This window comes from Talpa occidentalis, unplaced genomic scaffold (assembly GCF_014898055.3).
Source record: "Talpa occidentalis isolate TD23 unplaced genomic scaffold, MPIMG_talOcc4v2.1, whole genome shotgun sequence".
NCBI lineage: Eukaryota > Metazoa > Chordata > Mammalia > Eulipotyphla > Talpidae > Talpa > Talpa occidentalis.
Genome location: NW_026555331.1, coordinates 7,832,833 through 7,843,629, shown reverse-complemented (window position 1 = coordinate 7,843,629; position 10,797 = coordinate 7,832,833). Strand labels below are relative to the sequence as shown.

General features: G+C 52.2%; 1 protein-coding gene across 1 annotated transcript in view; it reads right to left on the bottom strand.

Annotated features, from left to right (window-relative positions):
- Positions 1–5,609: 5,609 nt before the first annotated feature.
- The window catches only part of NDRG1 (N-myc downstream regulated 1), a 40,460-nt gene continuing 35,272 nt past the window's right edge, over positions 5,610–10,797 (bottom strand). Inside the window, exons 15-16 of the mRNA XM_037501540.2 lie at positions 10,701–10,752; positions 5,610–7,456 (exon numbers count right to left, since the gene is read on the bottom strand). Coding sequence (XP_037357437.1) covers positions 7,215–7,456; positions 10,701–10,752 — 294 coding nt within the window. The 3' untranslated portion in view covers positions 5,610–7,214. The remainder of the gene's footprint in view (positions 7,457–10,700; positions 10,753–10,797) is intronic.

Here is a 10,797-nt window from a genome sequence, read left to right as displayed (position 1 = left end):
TCATTCACTCACTCATTTGTTCAGTGCTTTCCTACCCTCCCCCCCCCCCCCCCCAAGGCTGGCTACCTTGAGGTGAGGACTGAGGAGCAGGGCTGGCTGGCTGCACAGACACTTGGAGGGAGTGTTCTCTGCCGGCTCAGGAGCCAAGCAGGGTTCGGAGAACAAGAAGCTGAGGGAGGCGGCATGATCCAAGGGGAAAGTTCTGACTTGGGGAGCTGAGTGGGTCTTTATTCCTGACTGGAATCCTCACTGAGGCTGTTTCCTCAGCTGTGGCGAGGATAGCGTCTGCCTTGCGGTGATGTGGTTAAATACATATTGCACGCAAGGTTTTAGAATAGAGCTTGACACTTAGCAAGCCCTGGATGCCGCTGTTGTTAGCGAGTCTCAGTTTCCTCATAAGCTGGTGATCATCCGCTGTAGTGAGAACTGGGGTGTAGGGTAAGGTAAAAGCATCAGGCTTTTCTGCCCTCCTGCCATTAGGATAGAAGAGAGAACCCTGTGGTCCTGAACGCATGCCTGATGGCGGCACCCGCAGTGGGTCCACCTGGGCTGAGAGACTGAGTTTATAAGGGCGGCGTCACGGGGACGCCAGCAGAAGCCAAGAACAAAAGGAAGCTGAGAGAAGAAGAAGAGAAGCAGAGAGAAGGCCGGAGAGCCCAGAGAGAGTGAGGATTTGCTGGGGCTAGGAGGCCTGCCAGCCTCCCGGCCCCCCAGCACTCCTGCCTGCCATATGCCTGGTGAATCTAAATAAAAGGCCTGGAGAAGCCACTGAGGACTCTGACTCCTCCTTTACTCGCTCTGCAAGATCAGAAAACCTGCACTGTGTCCATCCTGCCCCTCACATGGGGTCGTCACATAAGCCTGTATATTTATTTATCTAGTCCTTGTTACACAATGGCCAATAGAAGGCAAGAGGTCCACCAAGGTCCAGGTGAATGCTTTCTAACATTAACCCTATGCTTCTTGATCTTTCATTTTTTTTTTTAATTTTTATGCCTTATTTTATGCTGCCATTTGGCTAGACAGCCATCTTTTTTTTTAAGATTTATTTGTTTATGCATAAACAATTACATATTCACCAGAGACAGAGTGGGGGGAGCAGAACAGGCAGATGTACTGAAATCCACTGCTGAGGGGAGCAGCGGGGAGACAGGAGAGGTCTGCTGCACCATGTGGCTCAGCTCCCTGGCCAGGGATCGAACTCATGCTGCAGTGGCTGCAGACAGCTTCGTAGTGCTGAGACTTAATCCCTTGCGCCACCAGGGAGGCCCCTAGGCAGCGATCTGCTTTTAAAAAATAAAAACAAAACACAGCAGCCCTTACAAGGATGGAGTAATATGATCAATGGAAATTCTCCTAAGTCTAAATTCAACGCTCTCTCGGGCAGCCTGAAATGAACGCTAATGAGGGCAACAGCAGCACCTGCAACTGGGCCATCCCGGGTGTCCGCCCCACGGCCCTTCCGTGGGAAGTGGCTGGAAAGCAAAGAATGAGCAGAGCAAGCTGACCCCAGAGACGACAGAGCTCATGGCTCGAGAAGGGGCACGTGCTCCTCTCCTCTGCAAGTGTCTCGTGATTGGGCCAACTGTTCCGTGACGCTTTAACACTGCCGGCGCTGAACGCTGGGGTGGGTTTCCTTTCTCGGTGAGAAGTCAGCGTCAAGCTCTTGATCTGGGCCCTTCAGTCTTTCTGATTGAGACATCACACGCATCTGCCCTCAGAACATTGGTCAACTTGTTGCAACACTGATATATTTCCTTGACTCTTTAACGGCACTAAATTATCATGATGTTTTCATAATCTAGAAATGTTAGGGGGCACAAAGGAGTCCTGGAAAATATATAACCAATTCCCAGCTTGCTTAAGGCAGAAAGGAGGCTCTGCTCTCTGTGTCTCCCAAACCCAGTGCGGCACAGAGCTGAGTGATATGTCTTCTAAGGAAACGACAAAGCTGGCAGCAACCTCATGCAGGGCTTCATCCATCGCATTCTGTAAAAGAAAATGTCCATATAAATGTCCATATAAATGTCCACGCTAAAACTGCCTCCTCTTGGATTCCATACAATCCTCACCGTGGACTTTAGTCCATCCCGTAGAAAGGGAGCGGAGGCTGCTTGCTGCAGGCTTACGTACTGACAGCAACGAGAAAATGTCAGCCTGCCGGCAAAGGATGTAGAGGAGGAATTAAGAACCAGACAGAACATGTGGTAAAAGCAGGTCGCCGAGTCCGGGTGGGACTATTTAGCAATGGGACAAATGTCCCTGCAGGTAATAACAGCCTTAAGGGCTTCCAGTGTTCGCCCAGGAACTGACTGATGTTCTACTAAGCGCCAGCCGTCGATTGGCGCCTGCAGTCGTGAGCTCAGGGAACTGTTTTAAATGGCAGCAGAGATCCTGGCTACTGAATCTCTGAGCCTGGGCTTCCTTATCTATGAAGCGAGGATAACTGGTCCCCACAGATGAAGGATAAAAAGGGGACAGCAGCTGCAATATGCATTAAACTCAAATATCTTTAGAGGAAGTTACATCATCTCTTTATTTAAGAAAATCCTCCTGTTAGGAGCTGGGCGCTTGGGCTGGCCCTGGAGACACGGAAGAAAGACAGGCTGGTGTTGGGGTGAGGCTGATGTGCTGCACCAGCAGGCACCACCCAGGCCGCCTCTGTGGGGGTCCTTTCCACCTGCTTCCCTTGACACCTCACTAGGAAATGCTTCTCAGAGCAGGAGCCAGGGGCGCTGCTCTGGAACAGCGAGTTTGCTTGATAGGATTATTTGTGCCAAGGACATGGCACTCCGCTGCCACATCGGTTTCTCCACGCCCTGCTACATAGATACAGGGAGGGGGTGGGAGTAGTGTGACCCTGGCCATAGTTGATTGGACGGCGAGTAGACACCTGAATCAAGGTGCACCAATTAGAATACTCCGTAAGAGACACAAAGACCTCATTGGCTCTGGCGTCAGGAAGGGAAGGCCAGGAGTGCATGCGCTGGAGGTGCCCGTGTGTGCGCTGGAAATGCAGAGAGATCACATTTTAGAAAGACGCTGATTTGCTCTCTAGGGCCCCTCCCTACGCCCACCTCCAAGCCCAGGGCCAGCTTCACCCTCTGCCTTTGGATTTTATGTGGGACCCACTTGAAGGATTTCCAGGCAGCCTGGTAGCCCACCCCGAATTTGTAACTAAGTGGAATTAGGCTACATAGAGGGACCAGAGCAGTGACTGATGCCAGGCTGAGCCTGAGGCAGGGCACCGAGGAAGGTCGCTGAGGGAGGTCTCGGTGTCCTGCTCTGCGTGAACTCTGTGCACACCTGCTCTCCCAACAGCAGTGGAGACCCAAAGGTCGGGGATAGAAACCAAAAGGAGAAGCTGGAACAGAAATAGGCCCCAGCTGGCAAAACAACCGTCTCTAAATAGCATCTGATATTGCAAACACCTGTAGCACTTCATTCTCTCTTGAAGCCCCAGTTCCAGGGGGCTGCAGGGAGGGCCCAGGGTGGTCTCTGTGACACATGTACCCACCGCTGTGGGGCTACTCCCCAGCTCTTCCAACCTCCCCGCCTCCATTGTCCCCGGGTCACCCAGGTCCTGGCACGGGCAATGCACCCCTTGTGAGTAGTGGGTAAACAAGTGTCTACACGCCCCTCCTCCCGCATATGGAGGGCTGCACCTGGTGCTGTGTCCTCTGACGGGAGCCAAGAATAGAACCCAGGCGCCTGTGCTTGGATGGGGAAACGTCATTTTTGTTTTCACTAACCTCTAATTGCAAGTTAGCATTTTCCTCTAAATGCAGCAACAAGACTTGACCTCACCAGGTGAAGTCATATCTATTGTTCTTGCCACAAACGTGGCAGATCTCTCAAGGTGGTTTTATATCCGTCATTTCCTTGAAATTATGCCAAGGCCTGCCTCAACATTACTATTGTCTTATTAATAAAGAAGCACGCTGCTGTATCACACAGTGATAACCTTTGGGTAATTATACGTCACTGCAAGTGGTATCCCTGGCCATGTATTTTATTTTCTGTGTTTCAAACTCTCCCTGCCTTTGGTCACCTGCCTGGGTCCATGCCAGATGCCTCCCAGAGGCACAGCCGGCTCCTCCTGGGCTGGGTCCTTACACTGGGGGGTTGCCTCGGCTCCTCTGTGCCTTCCCAAGTCCACTTCCTAGACAGGGAGGCCGAGAGTGGCAGCACAGCCACGTGGCTCGATGAAGCAGACTCCAAAAGTGTGCATGGCTAGAGAAACTAGTATTTAAGTGTAAACAATAGCTTGAGACCTTTCCAAAAGAGGGCTGGGGGCTGCAGTGTGGGCTGCACTGAGTGACTCTCTTTCAAAGAACAAGCTAGGAAGACAGAAAAAAGTAACTTCACTGGGCAGACACTACCTGGGCCAGGTGACCAAGGTCAACCTCCCGATGAACGATCACATGACCCCATCAGGCTGACAGCCTGAGTGATGAGTGCCACTGCCCTTCTGTGGTGTCAGTTCTGAAAACTCAAACCCCAGTTGAACTTTGAGATGAACTTCAAACCTCGATGAGCAGACACTGGACAAGGAACTAAGCAGTGTTTCTTGAAACTGTCAAGGTCATCCGAAGCCAGGGAAGTCTGAGAAACCACCACAGGCCAGGAGGAGCTCGGAAGACACACTGACAGTTTCCTGAACTTGATGCTGGGATGGGGGACCAAGGGGGGGGTGGTCCAATAAAGTCCCCAGCCTAGCAAAGAGTAATGCAGATGTGGGTTTCCTAGTTGAGACTAAAGTGTCCTGATATTAATAACAATGGGGGTGACTGGGCCTGGGGGTCTGCCAGTTGTTCTGCAAATTTTAAATTCATCTGTAATCACAAGTTTAAATAAAAATGGAGTTAGATAGGGGCCTTCCTGGTGGCGCAAGGGGTTAATTCTCAGCACTATGAAGCTATCCACAGCCACTGCAGCTCAAGTTCTATCCCCGGCCAGGGAGCTGACCCACATGGCGCGGCAGACCTCTCCTGTCTGGCCCGCTGCTCCCCTCAGCAGTGTGTTTCAGTCAATCTGCCTGTTCTGCTCCCCACTGTCTCTGGTGAATCCTCTCACCCCCCACACTTCTGGCCTGTACCCCAATTCTTGTATGCATACATATTTAAAAATAAAATGGAGTTAGATAAAGGTCTGTTGTGTTGACAATTTTCTTTTACAGTATAGTCAAAACAAGGGGTCTTTTCACATATAATAAAAATAGTGAAAATAAAAATGTTTCTCTTTAATTGTAGGTTGAAAAGCTTCACCCCGGTCACTGGGCTGGACAAGCTCTGGGCGCACTTGAAATGGGGCAGATTGGAACTGGACGCCCTGGGATTGAAATACAAGGGGTCTTCTTAGTGTGAAGGAAAGAATGTGAAACAGCTTGATAACTGTACCGATTCTCTGTTGGCATGGTAACATGCTGGCCATGTTGGGTTAGAGGAATGTATTAAATTAAAAATAATTTCACTGGTTGCAACCTTTTTAATGCACCACTAGAACATCTGCAGCGCCGTCTGTGGGTGTGCGGTGTGTCCACTGGACCACCCTGCTCCACCTTGGAGGTGGCGAGGGACACCGGCCCCAGGGAGGCAAGACCCGCCCAGAGAAAAGAGACACAGGCCACTGCAAAGTTACAAATTTATTGGTCTGGAAATAAATACAAATATCTCATTAAGAAACTCCTCTGGAAAGACTCGTACACAGTTTCCTGGGGCCATTGAGTCATTCCTGCCCTGCCCAGCCACGGCCCCCTGCCTGTCCTGCATAGGTCAGGGGGAGCCTCCCGGGTGGTGGGTAGCAGATAAACTGAGTCCTTGCCCCTCCAGACCTTCTACCAAGTTGAGAGTCCTGAAAACTCTCAGGCCCCACCGGCTGATTCACTCACTCATGCGTCCGCAGGACGGAAGGTCCCGCTGACGGCTCAGCTCCCTAGGAGAAGATCCAGGTTAGCCAGCATCAAAGTCAAAAAGCAGTAGCACAGGGAGGTGACAGCTACGCTGGCGGTGCCCAGGAGAGTCACTGGCGCCACCCATTCAGGGAAGGAGGTTAGAGGGGTGGGGGAGGGCCAGCTGGAGCGGGGAGGGACTCCCCTGGAATCTACCGTCCAGAGCACACCCACGTGGGTCCCCAGCCCCGGCCCGCACGCACAGTTCCGCCTGAGACCCTGCAATGGCACCAGGTCAGAGACGTCCCGTCCTCCAGTTCAGATTCATCAAAGGTCGGAAGCTGGACTGAACTCCATCGCGCTAGCGTCCCGGGGACCGGGATGGGCAGCCTGAAATCACCATCGCGCTGGCTCCGTCACAACCACAAGAATCCCAGACATCTAGTCCCCGAAAACCTCCCCAGGCCCTACCCCTACCCCCCACTGCATGGAGAGTCCTCCCAGCAGCACAGCAGTTGGGAGCCTTCCCTTCACTTCAAAGAACACTCCTGACTCTGGCTGGCCTGCCCGGGACCGGCAACCTCCCGCGGGGTGGGCAGCTGCTGCGAGGCGGCGGCAGCAGGCAGAGCCAGAGCCTGAAATCCACGAGGCCCAGCACCTGCCAAGCCCGATTCTCTACAAAGCCGGCGGTTGTGAGCTCTTTCATGGTCCGTACGAAGGACAAAGGCCGGCAGGCATCAGCCCAGAAAGCGCAGAGAGGTACAAGCTTGAACAATCTACTTCCTAAAGGTCGTAGGCAGATTCTTTTTTTCCAAAGGCTTCTGGTCACCACCTAAATTCCACCTTTCCCCATTTCCTGTTTTGGCTGCTGAAGAGAGCCCACCGCCCTGCTGCTCCCCCTCTCCCCAAGTCAGAGAGGGTTTTGCTTCTAGAAAAGGGGTCAGTTTCTGTCTAGTGGGGGAGGAAACAGGAAGGAGGCAGACCGGGCTCCGGACAGAGTGCCCGTGAGAACCGGCTGCTGGGTCACCTGGGCAGAGGAAGGGTTTCCTGTTTGGGGCAGTTGGGCGTCTCTGAGGGGTGGGCAGTGACCACCAGGCCACTGGCTCATGGACACAGGCCGCTGCATGCTTCCTTCCCCTTGGTCCCCGGCCGCTCTCAGTTAGGTCCCCAAGCCCAATCTAACCTCGTCCTCACCAGAGCTCACTCTTACAAAATAAGCTTTGGATTAATTAATACCAAGTTATGTGCATGTGGCAGGCAGGGGGTAGGGGCAGGAGGGGCAGCTACAGCAGTCCAAAGTCCAGGGGGCTCACCCCACAGCCACCTAGCAGGAGACCTCCATGGACTTGGGCCCCGCGCTATTCCCGGTGGCTCCGGAGTTGGGGGTGATGTCCAGGCGGGCACCTTCGCTGGTGTGGGAGTGGCTGCGGGTGCCCTCGCTGGTGTGGGAGCGGCTGCGGGTGCCCTCGCTGGTGTGGGAGCGGCTGCGGGTGCCCTCCAGGGAGGTGACACTGGAGCCTGAGGCTGTGCGGGAACGCATCAGGCGGGTCATGCTGGCCGAGGGCACTGGGGAGAGAGAGACAGCAGTGAGTGGGTGAACGAACCGCTGCATGCCACAGGTGGGGAAACTGAGGCAGGCCTGAGAGGCCTGTGAGCTCCCAGGAACCATCAAAGGCTCCATCCATTCTTTGGGACATGACACCCTTGCATGTAGCAGATGACTGATAAAGTGGAAGAAGATGCTACAACCCCCATCCCATACGGGTTGAATAGTGACCTCCCCAAATTTCCGACCACCAGGGTCTCAGCATGTAGACTCATTTGGAAATAAGTTCTTTGCAGATATAGTTAAGATGAGGCCATCCTGGATTAGAGCGAGGGTCTGATGCAATGGCTGGTTCCTTCTAAGGGCCAAGGCTACGTGAAGACAGAGGCAGAGATGGGAGTGGTGTGGCCACAAGCCAAGGACACTAGGACAGCCAGCAGCCACTGGGAGTGGCAAGAGGCAAGGACAGATTCTCCCTAGAACCTCCAGAGCGTCCAGGACCCAGTCTATACCTGGATTTTGGACTTCTGGCCTCTAGAACTGTCTTTCTGGGAGATGATACATTTCTGGGGGATTTGTTCAGGCACCCACAGGAAACAAACACACCACCCAATTCTAGCATCGCTGCAAAGACCACACTGGAAGACACACATACAAACTGGGGTGACTGAGGACACCCACGTGTTTTGGGGTGATATTAACTTGTTGGGGGGAGTGGGTGGACTCTGTGGCGGACACCCACAAACAACTGCACTTTGCTGTTCTGACTTTCCTTCCCGAAGAACTTGTTTTTGAATCTGTAAAGCAATAGGACCCATCCCACATCTGTCGCTCACACATTTTCTCTGAGCCCCTATTTCTTGGCTCCAAATCTGGCTATTTTACTGACTTTGCAGGGTTCTGCTGACCATGGCATGACATTGGGGGTGCACAGAGCCAGCCAGGCTGCCAAATGATGCCAAATGATGAGAGCTGACCTGGGGAAACGTAGGCTTGAACTGCGGGAGCACACTCACACACACGGGTTCCCTTGTAAATAGATGATGCGAAATCCTGGTAGCCATAAGTACAGGCCAGGGCTCTAACTGTACTTTCTCTCCCTTTGATAGTCCCTTACCATTTTCTGTTCTCTAGTTTATCTTAAGGCGAGAACACAACAGCTCATAAGCACAACGTGCAGATGGGTTCATCAACTATTGATGCTGTCGGGAAGGCTTCCTGTCGGCAGCAGGCTATTAGCAGTTAAGTTCTGGGGATGTCACTAGTCATATGCAAATGTTTGACTGTGCAGGGTGCAGGGTAGGTACCCCTAACCCCCATGCTGTTCAAGGGTCCACGGAGCCTTAGTTCTCTTTGGTGGACGCCCCAAAGGGACTCCAGCTCTGCCTGTTGCCTTCCTGTTAACTTGTAGGATGTTTGGTTTCCTGGGAATACAAGCTGATTTGGGAGGGAAACAAGACCTGCCTTTCATTCCTTTCTCCTCAGAAGACACTTTGAAAGCAGACATCTAGACCCAGGGCAGTTCCAACACAAACGAGCTGGGATTCAGGCCTGCCAGGTACACAATGCTGCCCAGCAGCATTCTCTAGTCACGGCCCTCGCTGCCCCTCTCTGGAGGACAGTCAGTTGGGAAGGGGGAAGGCCGCAGAAAGCTGTTTTCTTTTGGAAGGGGGGCACCCTGGGACATGGATCCCTCCCCGGGCAAATAAATTAAGCTTGCTGCTCTGGGCCTCGTGGAAACTAAACACGGCAGAGGCCAATCTCAAGACTGCGGTCAGCTCAACAAACATACTGTTACTATTTTAAACAAGCAAACAGTTTAAGTCTCAAAGTAAAAAGACAGACTAGAAGTTCAGACTTCCTAGGTATGATGGGTACACAAATTATAATGCCACAAATTATAATTGCCAGAAAGAGCTGAAAGAGCCGCAAGAGAGCCAGGACCAGGGCTGTTCTACCCATGGCACCCACCGTGGCCACCACCCAACAGAGCGCTCAGGCCTGGTCTTGTCTGCCCTGGTTGTGGGGCTGCTTTCTTGAAAAAGGGCTGCATGTGCCTAGCAAATAGGCCATAACCATCATACAAAAAGCTGGAAGTTCTTGAATTACGCTTCTATTTATTCTTCCATTCCCAGATCTAATGATTTAGCAAAGAAATGCTGTGTCTCAATTTAAGCAACTTTATCAGCCACTTACAGAGCTTATGATAGTTTCCAAAGAACTATCAGAGATCCCTCTGCTCTTTACTGAATCTTTCAAAGCCTCAGCTTCATCATTTGTAAAATGAGGATAAGAGTTTCTCATAGGATAATAATGTGGTTCAATGAAAAGAAAGGGATGTATTAATACGCTTTCATCTTTACTACCAACATCATTATCACAATAATGATCACTAACACCGCCTGATGACCACCCGCCATGCCCATCATCGTCACTGTCTTCAACACCATCACCACCATCACACCATCTTCATCATCACCACCACCGTCACCACCACCGTCAGCATCACCACCATCATCACCACCATCATCAGCATCACCACCACCACCATCATCTTTTCCAAACATCACCACCACTATCATTATAACTGCAAGTCTTTCAACAAAGCATGTAATCAAAATTAAAAAGACGTTTATGGTTCATCATTTGTTTTCTTCTCAATGCTTCAAGGGACAGTCCATATCTAAACCTTTAAAAATTCCCTGCTGTGAAGTAACTTCTATTCTTGGGTCTCCCCGCTGGCACAGCAGTTGAGCGCTGGGTTGTGAAGCTGCCCGAAGCCTCTGCAGCGCCAGTTCGATGCCCGGCTGCTCCCCGGCCACCAGAGGAGGGACCCACATGGCGCGCAGACCTCTCCTGCCGCCCGCTGCTCCCCTCAGCAGTGTACTTCGGTCCTTCTGCCTGCTCTGCTCCCCACTCTGGCTCTGGTGAATTCTCTCACCCTCCCGCGCTTCTGACTGTACCCAGTGCTTGTATAAATAAATAAATAATAAATATTTAAAAAAAAAAAAAGAAAAGAAAAGAAATAACTTCTATTCAGTAAGTGAAGAGAGAATGAGCAACTGCTGGCACTAAGGAGATACACTCACACCTGCGTGGCCACCGCAGGCCCCCCATCTAAACGCTTCCTCCCAGGCCTGCAGGTGCGCGGAGCACTGAAGCTGGACAGTCATGCAGACACTCCTCCCGGCTGGCTCAGGGCACCGTACTGCTGCCCCTCCAGCTGCCCCTCCAGCCTCCCCATCTAGGAAGGGCCATACTCACTGTATCCCATGCCCTGCACGAAGTACTTGAAGGCCTCAGCGAGCTTGGCAGGCTGCAGGAGAAAGGGAAGAAGCACAGTCAGTCGGGGGTCCAGGCC